The sequence below is a fragment of the Ursus maritimus genome, unplaced genomic scaffold, assembly GCF_017311325.1.
Source record: "Ursus maritimus isolate PB19 unplaced genomic scaffold, ASM1731132v1 scaffold_4, whole genome shotgun sequence".
Taxonomy (NCBI): Eukaryota; Metazoa; Chordata; class Mammalia; order Carnivora; family Ursidae; genus Ursus; species Ursus maritimus.
The window spans coordinates 17530156-17554266 of NW_024426552.1; the positions used below are offsets into that span (position 1 = coordinate 17530156).

General features: G+C 37.1%; 1 protein-coding gene across 1 annotated transcript in view; it reads left to right on the plus strand.

The window, feature by feature from the left end:
- Positions 1-22088, plus strand: part of CYYR1 (cysteine and tyrosine rich 1) — a 98259-nt gene extending 76171 nt beyond the window's left edge. Inside the window, exons 3-4 of the mRNA XM_008701772.2 lie at positions 9194-9351; positions 20667-22088. Of these exons, the coding sequence (XP_008699994.2) occupies positions 9194-9351; positions 20667-20851 (343 nt within the window). The 3' untranslated portion in view covers positions 20852-22088. The remainder of the gene's footprint in view (positions 1-9193; positions 9352-20666) is intronic.
- The last annotated feature ends 2023 nt before the right edge of the window (positions 22089-24111 follow it).

Below are 24111 nucleotides of genomic sequence, written 5' to 3' on the forward strand. Positions count from 1 at the left end.
CCAGAGATTCTAAGGATTTTAAAAGAGCTGTGTGCCAGGAACCTGGGACAAAGACGAAATGTTTATTTTTTACTATGCCACAAAGCATGAGGAATTTTTGTATTGGAGTAGCATCAGAAATGTACTACAGTGACTGTCAGTGGGGGTAATCAAAAAGAATATTTAAGCCTTGCAATTCTTGTGACTTTCTAATTAACAGAATTAAAAGATCTTCCAAATACCATAGACTGTTAGATTTTCAGTACAAATTGCTCTGCCTATGCAACCACTTGCTCTGTTATAAAATCATTAGTGACATAACTTTTTAGAAAAAGTCATCTAGGGAAAGGCAACCTAATTTATTAGCAAGTGAATCAAATCAGAGATCAGGACACTTTTTCTACAATAGATGAGAGAGTAAATACTTCAGCCCTTAAAGGCATGTGGTCTCACAACTACTCAACTTTGACATAGCACCAAACCAGTCAGACAACATGTAAACAGATGAGTTGGGCTTCATTCCAATACAACCTTATTTGCTTTAACAACTAGGGGGCCCCATGTGGCCCATTGTCTTAATTTGCTTACTCCTGGACTAAACTGAGTAAAAAAGCATTCACCACAATAAATGATTATAATGGATAATTAAAAAGAGTAATTTGCTTTAACAACCTTGAAGTTCTGCCTATTAATTGTTGTATATAACCAAGAAAATGGAATGTTTTTGTTTAATACTAAGCTTACAGACAATTACTTTTTTTTTAAAGATTTTATTTATTTATTTGACAGAGATAGAGACAGCCAGGGAGAGAGGGAACACAAGCAGGGGGAGTGGGAGAAGAAGAAGCAGGCTCATAGCGGAGGAGCCTGATGTGGGGCTTGATCCCATAATGCCAGGATCACGCTCTGAGCCGAAGGCAGACGCTTAACTACTGTGCCACCCAGGCGCCCCACAGACAATTATTAAAATACCATGAGAAGACAATTTACCTCTGAAATTTTTTAGAACTCATAAAAAGTTTTGCAGGAGCTTCCTGAGAACAGAAAATTCTCTTTGCATACAAATTTACCCAAATTGTGCTTTATAATCCAGAAATCAGCAGCTAAAGGTAAAAAAATTAACAGCATCAAAAATAAGTTAGATTTCTTTCTTTTCTCAAGAAAAATTTCCTTTCAGGTTTAATTTAATAATAAAGAGCTTCCTATGAGAAATACTTCCACTATATTACAGATGGCCAACAGACACATGAAAACATGCTCAACATCACTAATCATCCACTAATCAGTCACTGCGAGATACCACCTTACACCTGTCAGAATCGCCAGTATCAAAAGGACAAGAAATAGGGGCTCCTGGCTGTCTCAGTTGGAGGAGTGTGTGACTCTTGATCTTGAGGTTGTGAGTTTGAGCCCCATGTTGTGTGTAGAGATTACTTAAATAAAGAAGTACTTAAAAAAAAAAAAAGATAAGAAATAGGGTGCCTGGGTGGCTCGGTCAGTTAAGCGTCTGCCTTTGGCTCAGGTCATGGTCCCAGGGTCCTGGGATGGAGCCCCATGTCACCGAGCTTCCTGTTCAGCGGGGAGTCTGCTTCTCCCTCGTCCTTTCCCTCTGCACCTAACCCTGCTCATGCTCTCTCTTTCAAATAAATAAATAAAATCTTAAAAAAAAAAAAAGACAAGAAATAAAAGTGTTGGTGAGACTGTAGAGCCAAAGGAACCCTTGTGCTCTGTTAGTGCAGCCACTGTAGAAAATAGTATGAAGATTCCTTGATATATATATTTGTATTTATAGATACTGTATATAATATGTATATCAAATATTTATGTATATTATGTGTTTATATATGTATATACATATACATACGATGGAATATTACTGAGCCACAAGAAAGAATAAGATCTTGTCATTTGCAACAACATGGATGGACCTAGAGTATAGAATGCTAAGTGAAGTAAGTCCGGCAGAGAAAGATAAAATACCATTTGATTTCACTCATATGTGGAATCTAAAAAACAAAACAAATGAACAAACAGACAAGAAAAGCAGAAACAGACCCATAAATGCAAAGAACAAACTCATGGCTGCCAGAGAGGAGGGAGATGGGGGATGGGTAAAATGGGTGAAGGGGAGTGGGAGGTACAGGCTTCCAGTGTTGGAATGAGTAAGTCACAGGGATAAAAGGCACAGCACAGGGAACACAGTCAATGGTATTGTGCTAGTATTGTATGGTGACAGGTGGTAGCCACACTTGTGAGCACAGCATAACTACAGAGCTGTCTACTCACTATGTTGTATACCTGAAATTAATGTCACATTGTATGTCAACTATATTGCCATTAAACAAAGAAATACTTTCATTACAGAGAAAGAATTTTGTGGGTAATATTTCCATAATAGTTTAATAAATGTGAGTGAGGTAGCTTAATTCATTAATTCATTAAAGATTTTTTGAGCACCTTCAATATGAATAGGAAAAGATTTGGAATCACATATCTATGTATGTGAATGACATATTATTTTTGCTCTGAAAACCCAAGTGTAATATTAACAGCTGTGTCTTTATAAGGATATTTATCATAGTGTTCATCTCTTCTAAAAAGGTGTTTCTATATTTTACTTTAAAAAAATCACTTCACAGGGTGTCTGTGTGGCTCAATCAGTTAAGTATCTGACTCTTGATTTTGACTCAGTTCTTGATCTCAGTGTCCTGAGATCAGGCCCTGTATTGGGCTCTGCACTCAGGAGGGAGTTTGCTTGAGATTCTCCCTCTCCCTCTGCCCCCACGCCCACATTCTCTCTCTTTCTAAAATAAATAAATCTTTAAAAAACACTTCATGATTTTAAACAATACCTTTTTTTGCAGTATTTTATTTTTTTAAAATACATTATCAGAGTAACATACTTTTTCCTATCCTTCCCTCTAAGTGCAACTGTAAAACTCTAGACATATATAAAACAAACGAGAAAAGTCTAAAAGGTGAAGAGAAGAGGATAGATCAGCTAGGATCTCATGGCCTAAAGAACACAAGAGTGAGTTCCCTAAGTTTTCTTCTTGCCCTATTTATCCCAGACTTGGAGGTAATTGGTAACCCAGAAACACCAATGGGCACATACAATAAAAGCCCCCAAAAGACCCTAATCTCTCCAGTGGCAGCACCCAGAAAGAGGCAGCCTAGCAAGATAGAAAACTTGTAGATAATAACAATTTGACTACAGCCAAACACCTAAGGAAAAAAAAATACAGTCCCACCCTAATATCTACCAGCAAGGGTCAAGTGGGGAGCCCACACAGAACAGAAAAGCTGGAAAATAGGCAGAGCAAAACTGATGGAAATGAAAGGAGAAACAGACAAATCTTCAGTTATAGCTGGAGACTTCAACATCCCTCCCACAACAATTAGGGAACAACTGGACAGAAAATCAGCAAGGATACAGAAGAACTGAACAACTAACTGAAGCTAATCAACATTTCTCAAACACCCTATTCAACAACAGGAGAATATACAAAACCCAAAAATACTCCCAAATAAGCATAGCCAACTAATTTTTTACAAAGGTGCAAAAGCAATGCAATTGAGGAAGGATAGTGTTTTCAATAAATAGTACTGGGGCAGCTGGATATCCGTGGGTAAAAAAATCCACCTCAACCTCAACCTGCCACCTTACCCAAAAGTTAAACCAAAATGGATCATAGGTTTTAATATAAAACATCAAACTAATCAATCTTTTAGAAGGAAACATAGGAGAAGTCTTCAGAACCTAAGGCGTGGTGAAGAGTTCATACGTATGACACCAAAAGCAGTCCATAAAAAAACCCTGAAAAATTGGACTTTATGAAAATTTAAAAACTTTTTTCTCTGCAAAAGATTCTGTTAAGACGATGAAAAGACACACCACAGACTGAGAAAATGTTTGCAAACAATGTATCTGATAAAAAACTTCTATCTCGAATTTATAAGGAACTCTCAAAAATTCAATAGTAAAAACACAAACAATCCAATTAGAACATGAATAAAAGGCATGAAGAGACATTTCACTGAAGAAGATACATAAATGGCAACTAAGCCCGTGAAAAGATGTTCAGTCTCCCTGGCCACTAGGGAAATGTATGTTAAGATCACAACAAGCTACCACTACACACCTGTTGAAACAGCTAAAATTAAAAATAATGACAACACCAAATGCTGGCAAGGATAGAGAGAAACTGGATGTCTCATACTCTACTGGAGGGAATATAAAACAGTACAGCCATTCTGGAAAATACTTTGTCAGTATTTTTAAAAATTGAACATATACTTATCAAAGAACCCAGCAATCCCACTTTTGGGCATTTATCCCAGAGAAATGAATACATATGTTCATACAAAAACCTGTACATGATTGTTCCTAGCAGCTTTATCTGCAAAAGTCAACGCTGGAAGTAACCAAAATGTCCTGCAATAGGTCATGGGTAAACAAACTGCTATCTCCATACCACGAAATAATAAAAATGGAATGTATTAGTACACACAAAAGCTAGGATAGATTCCAAGGGCATTATGCTGAGTACAAAAAAGTCCACCTCAAAAGGTCACATACTATACGATTCCATTTGTATGACATTCTTGAAATGACAAAATTACAAAAATGAGGAACAGAGTAGTGATTCAAACAGTTATTAATGGCGGGGAGGAGGACGGTGGGTGTGACCATAAAGAAGTAGCACAAGGGAAATCTTTTTGATGATGGAGTAGCTTTGTACCTTGCTTCCCATAGTGATCCCATGATCTCTGCATGTGTTCAAATGACACAGAATGATACACACACTTTACACTAATGTCAATTTCCTGAATTTGATGTTGTACTGTAGTACACCTAAGATGTAACCATTGGGGGGGAACTGGGGAACTGGGAGGAGGATACACAGGACCTCTCTATACTCTTTTTATAACTGTTTGTGAATCTGTAAATATTTCAAAATAAAATCTTAAAAAGGAAAATATGTACACTCTGCAGTCCCTTCTTTCAAAAAAAGTACATTCCCTACATTTTTTTCAAGATTTTTATGACGCCAAAGTTCTCAAGTTAATAGCTTCTCTCTTTCCAACAGTTGACAAAACCAAATTATTTATATGCCAGAAGGTTACTGTTTGTTTATTGTTTCCTTTAATTAATAATGGAGTAAAAAATGCTATAAATGTTATACTTGCTATGTCTTTAATAACTAATTTACAGTTGCTAATGGGTATCAAAAGATCAAGGACACCAAAATCATGATTTAATCATAAACCTCATTTAACACATTAGTTGCAACCTCATTACTGACCTCATAAGCAGGCACTTTTGCTGGAGCTGCCAACAGGAAAACAAAATGTGACTAATTTCCTACTTTCCTCTATTTAAAAAATGAATTAATGAATATAAATATGTCCCAATTTGATATCGTAACAGCTTCCATAACACTTACTTTGGAAACTCTATGCCTGAATAATTGGGCCATTAATTATTTCTGGAACATAAACTAAGCCCTCCAAATCAATCTTATTTGGACCTCAAAATTACAATAAAAAGGTTTCCAAATTACTTTTGGTTTACTTCTTCCAAATGATCTCCTTTGATAAATCTCTCTTTTTTTGAAAAGGCTTATATATTAAGCTACTGGGTTCTGCCATTCTTTAATTACTAATAGCAGCACACCCAAATATATCTCACTTTCTGCTTTCATAATTTACTTACATAGTTAAAATGCATGTAGGAATATTTTAAAAGAGTCTATTGGAATTCTTAGCAGTATCAGTTTTTTTAAGAGTGGAAAAGTCATAAAAAGAAAATCTCTTGTGAAAAGTACAAATACAGGGTCACAACTCCCTATCTGCAATTTTGAAATCCTCAAAAACAACCAACCAACCAACGCTGGAAAGTGAAATGTTTTATGTAACTGACTTGGTGGCAAGACCGGATCCAAAGGAACCTGGGGCTTTTTTCTGGTCTCTATGTCATCCACGGCTGTTAATATTCTCACCTTTCCTGTGGACATGTAAATGTATGTGTGCTCAGGATGCTGGCCTTGGAAGTACCCTACAAAATATGGTATATGTACTATACTCCCTTTCCAATACCTTAAAATTTCTGACTTATGAGATAGATCTGGCCCCAAGGGTTTGAGATGAGAACTACAGACCTGTCTTAGAAAAGCATAAGATAGATATTTATATGGCACAAAAATAAGAAATTATTTCTCTGACAAACGAGTCCAGGAGTACAGCTATTTCATGATACGAAATTTGAGAGGAGAGTAAGATAAGCACCAGGTTGACCTTCATTTAATTAATAAGAAAATTAGGGGGTGGGAGGCGTTCAGCAACTTGCACAAGGAACGGTTGGAACCCAGGCAGTCTGGCTTTAGAAATCATGCTTTTAAACCACAAAAACGTTGTTACTGAAGACTGCTTCTGAATGGCTCCAGTGTCACAGCAGAGTGAGATGGAGTCCCTGAGCTAAGGGCATCAGGATTTTATGGAAGTTCATACCCTTATAGGTAAAATAAGGTTCACACCCTTTGCCTAGGCTCCGGCAAAGTGTCAGGCTGGCTTGTACTTGAAACTGGAGGATTCTTTTTAAGGGGAAAATTGAACAGCCCCAACAAAAAAAACCATGGGAACTCTTAGACTGTGGATTTCACCTGTGCAATGGTAGCCGGCCACAGTGAACTTCCAAGCAGCTCTTCTGTGCCTCTTTTTTAAAGAGCAGAAGATTCAGCATCACCAGACATTTAAGGAAAATGTCAAACATGAAACAGACCAAAATAACCAATAAAAAGGAACCTAAACAGGACAGAAGAAATACAAAAAGCAGAGAAAGTTTAAAAAATATATATCATTAGTACCTTCAGGGATTACAAGGAGAAACTATATCTATGAAAGCAAAACAGGACACTATAAAATAGGGAGGTGGGTACCTTGGAGGATAAGATAGAGCACACAGAAATTAAACATATGATAGCTGAAAGTGAGAGGTTTCACAAAACTTTGGAAGGTAAAGTCAATGAAATTCCCCCAGAAAGTAGTTCAAGAAAACAGAGATCAGGAAAATTAGAGAAGTCATCCTGGAAGTTCTTTCAGAATAGGCTTCCAGAAAGAGAAGCAGATAAAATGGTGGAAAGGAAATTATCCATTTATGGCACAGTTTATATAGAACTGAAGAATGAGTCTCCAGACAGGAAAAATCCTAAGGGACTGGAAAAATAATTTAAAAAAACCAAAATCCAAGTGCATTATGCAATTTCATAATACTAGCAGTAAAAACAAAATGCTAAGAACTTCTGAAAATTGCTTGAAAAATTTCTAAGACTTTTGAAGGGGGGTAACAACAGACGTGTGGAAAGATGGGAACTCATGGAAATTCCTTAAATAAAGTGAGTGTAAGAGATATGAAAGGTAACCATGGCACCTTGCTTGGATCATATAAATTCTGAAAGGATAAAGTTTGTCTTGGGATCTAAATTCCCAAATACTGAAAGAGGAGCCAATAGATAATACAAAATTTAAAAAAATAAAAAAATGTGGGGCGCCTGGGTGGCACAGTCGTTAAGCTCTGCCTTCGGCTCAGGGCATGATCCGGGTGTTAAGGGATCGAGCCCCACATCAGGCTCCTCTGCTGGGAGCCTGCTTCTTCCTCTCCCGCTCCCCTTGCTTGTGTTCCCTCTCTCGCTGGCTGTCTCTATCTCTGTCAAATAAATAAATAAAATCTTTAAAAAAAAAATAAATAAAAATTAAAAAATGTAATTGTATTACTGAGAAATAGGAAGAAAGTTACTAAAACAGGGGTGCCTGGGTGGTTCAGTGGGTTAAGTGTCTGACTTCCCCTCAGGTCAGGCAGGATCTCAGGGTCCTGGGATTGAGCCCTGCATCAAGCTCCAAGCTCAGCAGGGAGTCTGCTGGTCCTCTCCCTCTGCCCTTCCCCCTTCCCCTGCTCATGCTCCTGTGCTCTCTCTCTCAAGTAAATATACAAAATCTTAAAAAAAAAAAAAAAGTACTAAAACAATGTTTGAAAGAGTTGAAATTGTTACTTCTGGGGAGGGGGGTACCCAAATGAGAAAATAAAAATTTTCTTCATTGTCCCATATCTATAAGATAATCACTATATATACATTTGAAAATTTGAAATATAAAAATATAATTTTCTCCTTGTAATCATTCTATTAATACTGGTATTCCGTTAATATTTGCCTTTTCATTTGTAGTATTATTATTAAGTTAACCATGTATCATGGACATTTCACCTCAATCCATGTGGACCTCTTCATCCTTTTTAATCACTGTATAGGATTCATTCTCTTGTGTATCATTATTTTTTTTTCTTTTTTGTCATTTGGATATTATGGTGTTTCTGATATCTTGCTACTAGCAACAGTATATTGGCATTATCTGTGCCCACATGTGTTGTATTTCCTCAGAAAGCAGAAAGCACTGTTAGAAATGATACTGCTGGCTGAAAATCTACTTCTTTTCACAAAGATTTCTCCATTTCTCTCCGAAATGTGGATAAACATAGAATTCTACAAAACATATTATCTACACATAATGACAATGTTGACTCTTTCATGCAGTATTTCTTCTTTCTATGATTTTGTTGTGAGAGATAAAACCTTCTGGAGAAAAACATAACATTAATAGAACAGAGGTTTTGCTTGCATTGTTCCTGAATTTAATGAGAATACCATTTGTTGCAACTGTTTTCTGAATAATTTTTTTAAAACATTTGGTTTGTTTTTCTCTGTTCTGTTAAGAAAAAAAAATTCCAGTTCTACTTTGTGAAGAGTTTTAATAAAGATAAATGTTAAATTTTATTTAATATTTTGGCATTTATCAAGTTGTTTTCAGTAAATGTGTGCTCACAGACAATAGATAAATTCTTTGCTGTTTAAACAGCAGAATGGTTTTTTAATTATTATTTTAGAGAGCGTATCTGAATAATTGTGTTTTGTATAAATACATGGATTTCTAAAATCAGAATCTGAATGATAGGTTTACTGTACTGGAAGAGGAATCCCTGAAAGCTTATAACTTTTTCTTATCTATTGAAATACACAAGACTATTTACTTGACTGATTCAGGGAATTATCTTTTTTTTTTTTTTTTAACATTATCCTTAAGAAGATTTGCTTTACAGTCATGGGGCTGTATTTGAAAAGCCTATGAGCCTTTTCAATGTACTTTTGTCTTCCTTTTTTAGGGGCACGGCAATTGCTGGCATAGTGTTTGGAATTGTATTCATTATGGGGGTCATCGCTGGAATTGCCATATGTATCTGTATGTGTATGAAAAACAACCGTGGGACCCGGGTGGGCGTCATCAGGACCACCCACATCAACGCCATCTCCTCCTATCCTGGTAAGCACAACTGCTCACTCCTTCTGAAGGAAGAGTAAGATTTGTTAGTTATGCTCTACTCCTTAGAGAGAGGAAACATTGAAGACTTTCACTGCAATGATCTCCAAGAATGTAGGGCATTTAAATTAACATAGACTGAAGCTCTAGCTTTCAATGGAGATTACTTAGATCCGAGTAATAAAATCTAGCTCACATTTAAAGGTATTCATATTTTTAAGGCATGTTTTATTGACTACAATTCCCAATCAGCCAGAGTTTTAGACAGTCCACACCCACTGTGTCTACTGCCAGAGTTCTGAGAAGTAATTATAGAGAAAGTGTAAGTGACATGTCTTAACAAACTGGCATCTGATTTAATAGGTACATAAGTCTTAAGAAAAAACGATTGAATAACGTTTTTATGTGTCCTCTGTATGCGAAGAAAACAGTTTTAATATAATATGAAAATTCTCAACAAAGAGCAATGGTAATACATTGATAATTTGACAGGTGTTTGTTGAGAATCTGCTAGAAGTTCTATATATAAATATATTGAATATATCCGACTCCATAAACAAAATACTGCATTTTGCATTAATTGCTCAGTAGTGTTTTCTAAGCCTGTCTGTATATGTATCATTTGACATATAAAAAGGAGTCAAATCTTAAATCTAACGCATTCTTAGATAATTTGCTGTCCACAGTCATGTCCTTCCTCAGCCCCTGTGAAAAAGAAGGTACCTTCTACACGCAATCTGCCCATGTATCAATTCCCTAATAACTTCCTTCCTCTCTTAACTTTTTCCCTTTCATCTTCAACTTGAGGGAGCAAATTCCAGATGAATGTGAGAACGATCACTTCTCCTGTTCCCTCTTTTGTCAGTTCTTCCCATTTTCCAATATCTTCATGTTGGAGTGTTTCAAAGGTCAGTCTTGTGTCTTTTTCTAGACTGTATCTACACTTACTTCTTTTGTTATATCTTTTGGTCTAATGGTATTAAGTACTACTTATACACTAATGCCTCCCAAAATTATAAATCTCCATTCTGAACATCCTTCCTGAATTTCATATGCATTTGATCCCACTGTCTACTGGACATCTCAGCTTAGATGTCTCATAGCTATCTCAAGTTGAACATGTTCGATGCTGCACTTCTGATTATCCCCCCAAACTTCCTCCACTCACAGCCTTTATCCTGTCAACTGATGGCATCTCTGGACTTCCAGTGGCTCAGGCCAAAAACCTTTGAGTCATCCTTGACTCCTCGCCTCCGTCAAACCTACATGCAACTTACTAGGAAAACTTCCAGGTCCATCTTCAAAGTATGTACAGTGTCTGACTACTCACAGTCCACACTGTTCTTTCCCTGGTGGGGCCACCCTCAGCTCTGACCTGCATTCTTGTGATAACATTCTAACTGCTCTTCCAGCAGCCACCTTTGGCCCCCCAAAGGGTCTATTCTAAACCTAGTAGCCAGACTGAACCTTTTAAAAGTAGATGTCAAATTATATCATTCTTCTGTTCAAAATCTTCCAATGGCTTTCCATGTTCTCCAGAGAAGAGTCAAAGCCAGTGGTTCCTATTTTATCCAAAGTAAAAAGCAAAGTCCTGACCAGGGCCTGCAAGGCAATGCATGAATTGGCTCCTCGTTTATTTCTCTGGCTTCATTTCCTTCCTACTCCCTCTTGCCACTCTGCCTCCAGTTACACTCTCCTGTGAACACAGAAACACACTCCATGTGCTCCGTGAGCACAACAGGGCACACTCCCATCTTAGGGCTTAGCTTAGAACATGGACTCTCTCACTTAATTCAACTTTTTGATCAAGGATCACCTCCTGAAGGAGGCCTGCTCAGGTCTATTTAAGATTGTATTATGTCCTTCCCCATTGTGTCCTCCTTGTTCTACTCTATATATTTTTTTCAGAGTGCTTTTAATCTTCTAAGATACCATATAGTTTGTCCAATTGTTATACTTATTGTTCACTGTCCATCTCTTCCTCCTAGCACCACAAGACAGGGATCGTAGTCTATTCTGGTCACCACCCAAGTCCCAAGTATAATACCAGGACTGGCACATAATGGGCACTCAGCAGACATAGCTGAACAAGTGAAGAACACAACTCATGACAAGATCTGATTGAGTTATATATCAAAACCTAGAGAATTTACCTTAAATTTCACCCTAGAATATATAGCTTTTACTCACTACAAAAGCAATTCACAATTTTGAATCTTTCCAACTTACTAAAAATACTGTTGGGATTAGTGTAATGATGTTACAACTAAGGTACAAGGAAAAAACAGGGGGAATTTTTCTTTTATTCTTCACATCTCCCTGTTTTTACCTGGTCAACCCATAACTCAAGAGAACAGAGGAGAGTCAGACAGAGACATTAACTGGAGAGAAGGCAAGGAGAAGCCCTCTGTAGATAAAATTCCAGATACACTTTTGCTTGATTATAAAAAGTTTAGTTAAAATTAAACATTAGACATTTTAAAACATTAAAAAATATTTTTTTATAAAATCAGAATAGAAGTTTCAAAATATTTTAATGTGAGGGCTTATGTTTCCTTGGGTTGGAGGTTTCTATTTCATGCATGGAAACATGTTTTTTAAACTTTAGAGTGGCATCATTTATACTGGCAGATCACAGCAGCATGTTACATTTTCAGTAAATGCATTGTTCTGGGAACTGAATAATGCGAGAAACATAATAAACCTTATGGTGGAAGCATTTTTACTACAAAAAAGCTAGATCTTAAAAAAGCATAATGTGCTTGATTACTTCTCATTTCCTTCTCGAAGTCACTAATTAAGCTTTTACTTAAAAGATAGAAAAAAAAAACCACACAGTAGTATTGAATATTTTTCAAAATCTTTCATCTGTGGAAATATAAAATATTTTACCCACATTAATTAATTAGTTTTGTGATAAATGAGATAACAACCCAGTTTATTGTATAGTCCTTCAGCCTGGGGGCCACATATATGAGTAGAAAATAATTTAGCCAAGGTCATATTCCTTGGTGAAAGCCTTGGTGAAAGTGCTCAGTGGAGATACCTACAATGAATATTATTACTGTGCACTGGGGAGGAGATTACTGGAAAAGCTCATCTGCTACACTGATCATTTGTTAGACAGTGATCTTCCAAAACGGTTTGTTATTCCTGCCATGTTGGGTAGAATGAACAGTGTCTTGTTTAATTATAATTATTTTAAAAACCGTTAGTGTGAAAATAAAAATTATTTGTCAAATATTATACACCCACTACTCTCCAGAACTTCACTGTAAACAAAGAAAAGTGACCACATTAACCCTTTCTTAAAAAAAATAGGTTTGGATGAAACACACTTGAAAGAAAACAATACAGAAAGACCATAACAGAGGGCTTGGCAAAAATATAAAAATCAAATGACAACCAAAGGAAAACAAGAGATTGCAATGCTATCAAGAAATTTGTGATCTGAAGTACATTACTGAGACCCTGGTGATTGACTGATAGAGAAAGAGAGAGAGATAGATGATAGATAGATAGATAGATATAGATTGATTTAGGTAAACCATGAAGAAGAAGGGGAGGTTCTTGGGAACAAAAAAATGACAAAGGATACATATAGAAAGGAGTTGTGGAACTGGAAAAATCATCATTTTAAAACCATTATAAGAAAAGTTTGGGACAAGAATCATTAATGGGTGTTAAATCTGGGGGGAGAGGTTGCAGTGGGGCAGGCCATTTGGATGGTCTTAAAGTGTCTACCCCCAGGTTTGTTGCTAGTTATAAGGGGAAAAATAGTCACTACACAGTGAAGAAACCAGACAACATCTTGACCAGGTGGTAAAGATTAACATCACTAAAGGACAGATGGACATCTTGCACTCCTGGGTATTAATAACTCTGAGGATGACACAACTTCATATGTGCAGGATTCTGCTGAAAGTTCACAGCCTGAATCTAAGCATGAAAAAAGATCTGACAAACCCAGGTTAAGGAACATTCTATAAAATAACTGACCTGTAGTCTTTAAAATCTCTTGGAAATATTTCATTAAGAAATCAAAACTCTAGGGGCACCTAGTCAGTTGAACATTCAGCTCTTGGTTTTGGCTCTGGTGATGATCTCATGGATCATGGGGCCAAGCCCTGAATAGTGCTCCATGCTCAGTGGGGAGTCTGCTTGAAGATTCTCTCTGCCCCTCCCCCACTCATGCACATGTGCATGCTCTCTCTCTCTCTAAAATAAATAAATAATCTTTAAAAAAAGAAATAAAAATTCTATTCGCATCACTGAATTCACAAATGAGGGGGGCCTTATTAATATTTGTACTGAACATGAGAAGAATTTCATTTACTCACCAAAGGATTTGGTGATACAAGGATATGCTCTTCTGATTGTGCTTATATTCTTCCTGAAATTAGAAGCAAGTCTTCTCCTGAAAAGTGGGTTGAGGAGATGCTTGTAGGTAAGGAATCTCGGAGAATGGAGGGGTGGTGAAATACCTACAGGTATGAATAATTTCCAAGCAATGCCAAGAGTCTCCACATTTAAGAATATAGTCATTCATTGAAAATGAGATTAGTCAGTATGATTGTGCATTTTTCTCTAGGCACATGAAGCTCCTAGATACAAGTCTGGGAGAGCCAAAACGTTGAATTTAATCAAGATTGGAGTTTTGTCAGGTAATGGGGAGAAAAAGAGATAAGAAAATTGATGATAAATACACAGATATAATTTTAGTGATGGACCATAAATCTAAGCTGAATAAAGAAAGACATGAAGACAGGAAAGAGGTGACATCAGTTTAAATTAACTTTTTAAAATGTCATCAGTAAAACTGGAAATCTAGGTGAGATTCAAGATATATTGAAATGTGTATTCTAGAAAGATCAAGAGTGGTGGTCAGATTTACATAGGTACAACAAGGTTGAGAAAAAGATTTTTAACACAAAAAAGTCTGGTTGTTAAGAAAATGATTAGAGAAAATTTAGGGGATACAAACAAACTGCTTAACACTTCATGAAGTGGATGGTCTTTGTGCAGAGAACTGCAAAATAGGTGGAAGGCAGGGAGCTTTTACAGGGTAGAGTGAAAAAACAAAGAAGAGAAAAATAGGAAATATCTGATTGGCTGGGGCCACATAGTTAACCTTGTTTGGGGTGAGAAGGAACAGGAAGTAAGTATAGAGCTCAGAGTTGGCTTGATGTTTAGGGATTAGCTGACTGGATATACTAAGTTTCCCATCAAGTGGAGCTTCACAGGGACATGAAAGTCATCTAAGTTTTAGTTTGCTGCTGTGGCACCCTGGGCAGGAGCAAGCTCCATCTTGGGGCTTGAAATTTACTTCAATCTATGAATGTTGAAATCATCAAGAATGCTAATAGAAGCCATGTTGCAGAGAAAGATAATGGGCCTGATGCTAAATCATCAATGAATGAGAGTCTAGGGCAGAGCAGACCACAGGTATTAACAAGGAGGAGTAGAAAGTAGTATAATCTCGTGGTGTGTGCTACAAAAGAGCTCAGGTTTTTAAGGAGAAAACACAGACCATAGTTTGAAAAATGGGTATGAGAACCCCAGAAAATTCCCAGTGCACCTTCTGGCCCTATAGGATGTAGGATGTGGGGAGGAAAGAATATTTCTGATTTAATGCTGCTGCAGAAGAAGCTGCCCTCTCAGGAGAAAAATCTGACTTTAATGAAAATAGAAAATTTTCACAACTATCTCATGCATTCTTCTCTCTTCTTAAAGCTCAAAAAAACCCTTGCTTTTCTCACTCCCAGTAGATCTCATTTCTCTGGAAAACAGACACAATTAGAAGAGGACTTCCTCATATTCTGAGCTAGAGTCACATGTGAAGAGATGGAAAGGGGAGGATACAAAGGGCTTTTCTGATGACAGACTGTGGTCTCCTCAGCACAGTGAAAGTGGGTGGGGAAAGTTTAGAAAATTAATGAGATTTGATGTGTATAAAGCCTTCCAGAGTTAGAGTCTACAATGAAAGACGTCTAAGAGCTTGTCCTCAAGGTAACAGAGGAACGTAAAACATGACTAGACTTGTCTTGATGTTATCTGAGGGGAAGGGGGATGATAGCTTCTAATAATATCATCCTTTTGGGAACTGCATCTTAGGCCACTGTTGAGGAGAAATGGCAGGATTGGGTCTTTGTGGTGGGTGTGGAGGCAGTGGAGGTTTTGCTGGGAGCTCTGTGGGCTTCTGCTCTGAGTAAGGTTCAGGCAAATTGTGAGTAGTGTGGTTTGGGGGAGGGTGGAGGAGAAGGTTTGCTCCTAGCAATAATATTAGAAGTTGTCTTTAAAAATATCATAAGCTAGGGATGCCTGGGTGGCTCCATTGGTTGAGCGTGTGACTCTTGGTTTCTTTTTTTTTTTTTTTCCACAATTTTTAAACTTTAATTTAATAAATGCACATGAGAATCCAGAATTATCTTTTCAAAGTGTAGAGGTAATCATATGATTTCCTTATTTGTTTTTTAGTAATTATACTTTGACAATTCCAGTCAGAAACCCCTTAGTTGCCAAGAATAGATACCCAATCTGACTAGGTCAAATAAAAACTTATGAGGATAAATATCCTACAATGTTCCAAATAGAACAGAATACTTGTGTCTTGAGAAGTGCAGAAATCAAGTTATCTCCTGGGACTTCACCAGCAGAAGCCCATGGAGAGGCAGAGGCTCCCTAGTGACTCTCAGTTTCTGCTCAAGGCATGATCTCATGGACTGTGGGATCGAGCCCTGCGTGGAACTCTGTGCTCAGCAGGGAGTCTGCTTGAAGATTCTCTCCCTCTGCCCCTCCTCCCACTCCTTCTCTGTTTCTCTCTAAAGTAAATGAACAGATCTTTTTAAAAATGTCATAAGCTAACGCTAAGGTGCATTAAAAGATAAATTGAAGCATACTAGAACTTTTAAGAGTTTATTTGAGCAAAAATTGATTTGAATCAGACAGCACCATACTGGAAGTGGTTAGGAGTACCCTGCCGTATACAGAGAAAATGTAGAAGCAAAGAAAGGAAATTATTTCACTGGCTATAGCTTCAAGCCTAGTTGGTAATTTGTGATTGGTTGTCCTTAGTGTTTTGATTTTGTAACTTTGAAGCATTTACAGGCTTACATTTTGATTTGTTTATCATGACAATGAGCCACCTCAGTCTAATGGGCTCCTTGTTTAATTAATTAAACAGGTGGTAATCATATTGTAGTATATAAATATATCAACTCAACATGTTGTACACCTTAAACTTGCACAATGTTATATGTCAATTATAGCTCAATAAAAAAATTTTTTAAACATGTTAAAAAAATGTCATGGCAATTCTCCTGTCCTACCAGATATTAAAACCATTTAAAATCAATAATAATTAAAATGAGGTGTTGGTATAAAAAGATATGCCTTGGTCATTGGGACAGAACTAGTACATTAAAATTTTACAAACTAAAGGAGAGATAACAAAACACTGTGAAAAATGAGGATTAAGAAACCGTATAGATAATTTGGTTTAAGCAAAATTTAAAACTTAGGAAAAATAAACTTTGACCAAAAATACACCAAATAAAAGAACAGATATAAGGAAGCTTTAAATATATAAATTTAAATGAAAAAAGCTCAGAAATAGTTGGGTTATGAATCAGATATCCAAAAGAGAAGACAAATTTTTAAGTTTAACAACAGAGGAGATCAAAAAGATAACCATATATTTTGTTAGATGCAAGTTTTAAATTTTGGTATGTCAATAAGGTAAAAATAATATAATTAAACATTTCGACAGTTATTTTTAGAAAGATACCTAGAAAAGATACATACTTTTGTATACTTGTTTATATCTTATCTTAATTATATTTTGATTCTAATTAGATTCTAGTTTTTAAATTACCAGTCCAAGACAAGCAACAATCACCCAATATAAACTACAAACAGGAGGGGCACCCGGGTGGTTCAGCTGGTTGAATGTCTGACTCGGTTTTGGCTCAGGTCATGAGCTAAAGATCATGATCTCAGGGTCATGAGATCAAGCCCCACATCAGCTCCATGCTCAGTGCAGTCTGCTTAGCCCTTACCCCCACCCCCGCCCACTCTCTCTCACAAATAAATACATCATTAAAATCTTTAAAAATGAAAAACATAAGTAAACTACAGACAGTAAACAAGTTGTAGAACAATGTCAAATCCAGCTACTATCAAAGAAATGTAAAATAAAGAGCTATTTTTTTACTGTTAAATTACCAAAATATTAAATGATAACCAGCTAGTTGATGATAGGAATTTTATTCTAAAGAACTAATTCAAAATAAAAATTAAAAAGTCTATGTGTAAAAAGATAATCATCTTTCCATTATTTATAATAATAAAAATTGTTAATCTCAAAATAAGTGAACAGTCAGAATAATATGCAGCCATTAACAATAAAGTTTATGAAAAATATGTAGCAGAATGAAAAAGACTGTTGGAATCCAAAGTAAAAACGCATATACTCACTTTACACAACAAGGATATTAAAAACCACAAATGACTAGAAGGGATTATATAAAGATATTATTTGTTAAATCGTGGTGGCGAAATTATGGATGATTTTCCTCTGTTTCCAAATTTTTAAAAAGAATGTTGTATAGGTTTTGGTAACACCGTGCATCTTCCCTTTATGTTTGCTTCAGAGATGTTGGCCTGAGTGGGTGAAAAAAATTAAATTTCTTCTATGAATTTCATGGCATCCCTAAATTTTGTAATATTGTAGAAAACTATAATGACATTAAGGATAAATGGCATATTTGCTTTACTTAAATCAGAGAGCTGGAATATTGATGATGAAAGAATTTCAAAGGTACCATATTCCAGCCTCATCCATATTTCTTTGAAAGATGATTTGACCTTTAAGAAAGAACAAAACCTCTTAGAGTTAATCAGGAATTTTCTAAAACTAATACCTTGAGAGTTTACTTCCTAGTGAAACCTTATTATCTGCAGGAAGGAAGGATAGCACAGTCCACAGTTACACAAGTCTGATTGCAAAATGTCTTCCAGTAGCTGATACTATAAAAGATGTGCCATGTTTATTTCATGATGGATAGTCCTCAAAGTATTGCTCTTCTGCATTATACTATCACTTTATTAAAATTCAAAGGCTATATGAGTAGAAGGCTATATGAATCTAATCATATCTTAAATTTTCATGTTCAACATGCAGCTGTATAAACCGTAGGGAATCTCACTGAAATGTCCTCTAGCAGTTTTAATGCAGATGGCAAAATATAAACGCTTTGTTACCAAAGCATAAATAGACACCACGGCTTCATGACAGAGAATGATGCAAAGTCAATCTGTAGAATCATTCAGCGTGTGCTCTGCAAGTGGGAGGCAGAGAAAAGCTCCAACATAAAAACAGCTTAAAACCACATGCTTATAAGAAACTGTTCAATGGGTATCCAGCTGTAACTTCCTATTTTACATGGAGCCTGTATTTCTCAGCTTGGATGAAGTATATTTATATTCTAAATCTCTTTGTCTCTGTCCTCCTGGATATAATGAAGCAAAGGAGTGGGTGTAATGCAGAGGGACAGTGTGTTTAGACTCCACAGGAGTTGTTCCATTTTGTTATAGAAAACAAAGCTTTTGATAGTCCAGCCTCAAGTGTTGAAAGCAGCTTTAGAGAAGCTGGATACAGCTGTGTCCTCTGTCATGAGCCCTTGGACTATAGAGCCCACTGGAGACTTGCAAAGCCTTTGCTCAGTAGAGCAGTCCTCAGAGGACATCCCACCCAGTTCTCTGTCTCCATTTTGCTCTTTTCTCAGGTGACCCAATTCTATGTCCTCACATCCCTGAGTACAGGCAGATCAGTAAGTGGTTCAAACCATCAAGCTCCTGATAAAGCAAGCCATGTTAAGGGAATCCAGAAAAAACATTGTTCGTGCTCGCATATAGGATGAAGCCCTATGTTTGTGCATGCACAGTGATCAGAACACTACCATAATCTTATTGGTAAGAGCACAATTTAGATGACATTTTATTTATTTATTTATTTATTTATTTATTTATTTATTTATTTAAGATTTTATTTTTAAGTAATCTCTACACCCAATGTGGGGGTCAAACCCACAACCCTGAGATCAAGGGTCACATGACACCAGCTGAGTCAGCCAGCCATCCCTAGAAGACAATTTAGAAAAAAGTTAATTGAAATGTTGCTTGATCTTTTCTGCCATTCTAATGTTTAAAAAGCTTGACCATTTATTTGCATCCACTAGTCTTGTGATTTAGGTTACATTCATAGTAAGCAATTAAGGCATGCCAATTTCCAACTAGAATCATGATCTTGATGATAATTCATATACTGGCAAATCATCAGAGGGGTTGCTCAGATGTTACAGAATGATTGGTTCGTGAAGACATGGAATACTCAAGGGGTACCTCTCTTCCAACCCTTGACATGGGATTGAGATCACTACAAAATTGACATCCATACATAGTCAAAATGAAGTGTACTAAATGTGATTTAAAACACACTGACATACATTACAGTAAAAAAATAATTAAAGAAAAATTTTCAAATAATATTTAGAAAATGAAGTTCTTCATTCCCATTCATAAATGTGCTTGCCCACCCTCACTTTTTTTCTTATTCCTATAATGGTTCCATGACCTTCTAAGTTACAGGAGCCCAATAAAGGGTGCCCAATACCTGGACACCTTCTTTCACTCTCCACCTCTTTCTGTACCTAATTAGTCATCACCGAAGCACTCAGCTGCTCAAGGTCTCTTATGATTCCCCCCTCAAATGCCACGCGAACCTTGTAATCCTTCACATATGCTATTACATCACCTCTCCTTTTCTTCTGCCCACTTCAATCCATACTGCTGAGAAAATCACCTTCCCAAAGCATATTCACTAGCATATTCAAAAAAATCTCTGGTAACTGCACATCACACATTCCTTATGTGATAGTCAAAGCCCACAAGGATGATGGTTCTCAACACTCTTCCCATTTCCCCCTTCCATGTACTTTCTGGTTTCAACAAAAGTGCTTTCCTGTTTCTGCACTTTTGTTCAATCTGGAATTAGAACCTAGTCTTCTCTTTATCTGCCCCTTTAGCATCATATTTTCAAGAAACTTTCCCTAAGCAACCAATTCTAAACATTTTGGCCCATGGTACCACTTTTTGTAGCACTTGCTCTTTCATACACATGTGTCCTCAACCCAATAAAACTAAGATTTCCACAGGCAAACATTATGTCCCGTCCCAAAGTACTCAGCCCAGTGGTTTAAACATAGTAGACACTCAAATATTTGCTAAATGCCTGATGCCCTTTACTTTTTCTTTTTCAGTGGCACCACCCCCCTATAGTTATGACCATGAGATGGAATACTGTGCCGACTTGCCACCTCCCTACTCCCCAACCCCACAGGCTTCAGCACAGCGTTCTCCACCCCCTCCTTACCCTGGAAATTCAAGGAAACAATCCTTCTCCCAGAACAGAATATGTGCCAATCAGAGATCTTGCCTGGAATAGAATGCCTCTACTCAGAAACAGGAAAGGATTGCTCTAAGGAATACTTTTTTGGGTCAAACAATATGTCAAGTGGAATATCCAGGCTAAGAAATACTGAGTTTTTACCCTTCTCTGAGCTGACCCCATCTGGAGTACTGTTTGGGTCAATGGTACCACACTTGAAGAGATGCACTGATCAATGCAAGCACACTCAGAGAAGAGTAATGAGATAGACAAAACATATGAAAATCATATTATTTAGGAAACTGCAATGCTGATCCTGGAAAAGAGAAGAATGATGTAAGAGAGGAGGAGAACAGCCTGGACACATAAGGAAACAACCATATTCTGTGTAGCTTTAAAAGTCAGAACTAGAATTATTCATTCTTTTATTCATCAATAAATACTGTTCAAGTGCATGAGAGCCTACTCTGTGCCTTTCACTGCTTAAAGCACTGGATGGAAGCTACAGGAACTTTGGTTTCTGTAAGAACAAGGAACTTTGGTTTCAGGATAAGAAAGAGGAGCTGGAGCATCCTTATTGACTAGATTGCTTTGTGAAGTTCCTTATTACCAAGACTTCAAACAGAATCTATCTGGTAGAGACATGTTCTAGAAAGGAGAGCTAAATCAAATGGTAGATGGGTCCACTGGGCCCCAAACATTCTGCTCATGGGTTAGGTAAGTGTAAAGTAAATTTCTATGCCTCCAAGAATGAAAACAACTAGAATAGTTAAATCTTATCTATTTAATTTTACAGTTAAAACAGGATCAAAGGGACTCAACAGCTGCTCGAAGCCAAGAACCCTTCAGTGCTAGCTACTGCTACCTAAAAATCATCTGGCTTTAATTAGTGTTTTATTATGACAAAGGTTATTCCAACTGTGGGGGAAAAAAAAAACTATATCAGGTTCCCCAAGCAAGAGATACTTCATTTCAGATTGAAAGATTAGAAGCCACATATTCCCATGGGATTTTACATCAGGGAGTAAAACTGTAGAACTTGACGGTGAAGATATATAACAGTTTATGAAAAGAAAAAGGGAGAATAAAATTTGTATTCTGTTCTGTGGAATTCCATTCATATGTAGCTTAGACAGATTTGTTTCTCTTCTGTAATATTTTGAAAATCTGTTCCCTTGAAAAATATATGCAGTTAATAGAAAGGTTAAGATATTGACATCAAACTGTTGCCTTTCGCCAAAATCCAAATGTTATGAAGTGCCTACCTTCAAGTATAAACTTTTCTGCTAAATGATTCTAATGTCCTGTATTTTGCTGCAAGTGACCTTAACATTTATATTTTTATGTGAGCCCTTTCATGTATTTAAAATTTACATTGACAAAATATTGGGGGAGAGTGATGTCACCAAAATGGCAACATACATCATTCCTGAATTTGTTCCGCTTCACAAGAAGAACAACTAACAACTAAAAAGAAGACACCACTGAGAGAATCCTAGAACGCAGGACTGAGGCTGAAGAACCCTCCCCACCCTGCAATTCAGAGACAAAGACAGACTGTATTAGAGGGGTAAGAGAAGTGACTGCATGTTGATCGTATTGCCCCTTCCCCAGGACAGTGCAGCACCATGGGGGCAGGTGTCTCCTGAGCCTCCAGTTCCTCCAGTGGAAAAAAGAACCCAAGGGGGAGCAACCAGCACTGCCCCCCCCAGCATTGTGAGTCACTCTGTGAGCACCCCTACTCTCTCATACCACTAGAATTGCAGGGCTCAGCCACTGGAAATATAACTATGACAGGGTGGCACTTGAGCTGAGAGAAGAGCAGATAGAGCCAGTAGTTTTCTAGAGCCATTGGCCTCATTTGGCCAGGGAACTTAAGGCGTGGGTCTTCTTGAGGTAAGACAACAAAAAGCTTTACCAGTTTTACAGCTTCTTCTTCTGTTGCACACAGGAAAAGAATCTAATTCATGGCCTTGCTCATTGCTGAATATAGCCTTCAGCTATCTGACCAGAGAGTCTAACCAGAGCACACAGGAAACACACAGTCCATCTAGCAGCCCTACATACAGTGGTGCTTCAACAGGGAGCACAGCCCGTGGCTTCCCCCATCTGCAGAGCATCACCTGACCAGGGAATACAGTGGACACTCAGGCCTGATTTGAAGCCCCCACACAATGATCTCTATGGGCCCCAAACCTTGGCTGCTGCCCTGCCAGAGCAGGGAAGCAGGGAACATAACTCCATCTACTACTGAATATAGACCCGGTCCCAACCATCTAGTAAGTCTGAACAGAGACTAAGGCAAGTGAGGACCCCATCCTACAACCCCACTTGGATAGGGACCCAAGCCAGCAGTCATATCCAACTATTTTTAGCCAGTGGCACAATACTGCATCCCTGACCTCAGAACTTGAGTAGTTGCCTCGCCCAAAGCAGTCCATAACAGCAGGCCTTGCCTGCCCAAAGACATTACCAACAGACACACCCAGAAAAACAAAATGAGCTGCCTAGTGAAGAGCTATCTCTGCCAAAGCAAACCTATAAAGTCTGGAAAAAGAGGTTAATTACTCAAATACTCAGATACCAATACAAGAAATCAAGGATCATGAAAAATCAGGTAAATATGACACCATGAAAGGAAACTAATAAAGCTCCAACAACTGACCCTAAAAAAAATGGAAATCTATAAACTATCAAAGAATTCAGAACAATTCTCTAAAAAAAGTTTAGTGAACTTTGAGAGAATGGAGACAAACAACTAAACAAAATTCGGAAAACAATGCATGAACAGAAGGAGAAGTTTGACAAGGAAATAGCAACCATAAAAAAAAAACAAAAAAAGAAATCTCAGAGTTGAAAAATACAATAAAGGAACTGAAGATTTCAACAGAGAGTTTCAAAAGCAGACTCAAACATGCAGAAAAAAAAATCAGCAACCTGAAGGATAGGACATTGGAAATTACCCAAAGGAGAAATAAAAATTAAAAACAGCAAAGAAAGCCTACGGAAATTATAGAACAATTAAAAGAAAAAATATTTGCATCATAAGAATTCCAGAAGCAAAAAAGGGAGAAAGGGACAGAAAGTCTATTTAAAGCAATAATGGCTGAAAACTTCCTGAACCTGGGGAGAGAAATGGTTATCTAGATCCATGAGGCCTAAAGAATCCCAAACAGGTTAAACCTAAGGATAGAGGGCTACACTGAGACACATTATAATTATATTGTCAGAAGTCCAGAACATAATATTTTTTACTAGCAGCAAGAGGAGAGAGAGTGAACTTACGTACAAGGATCTGCCCATAAGATTACTGGATT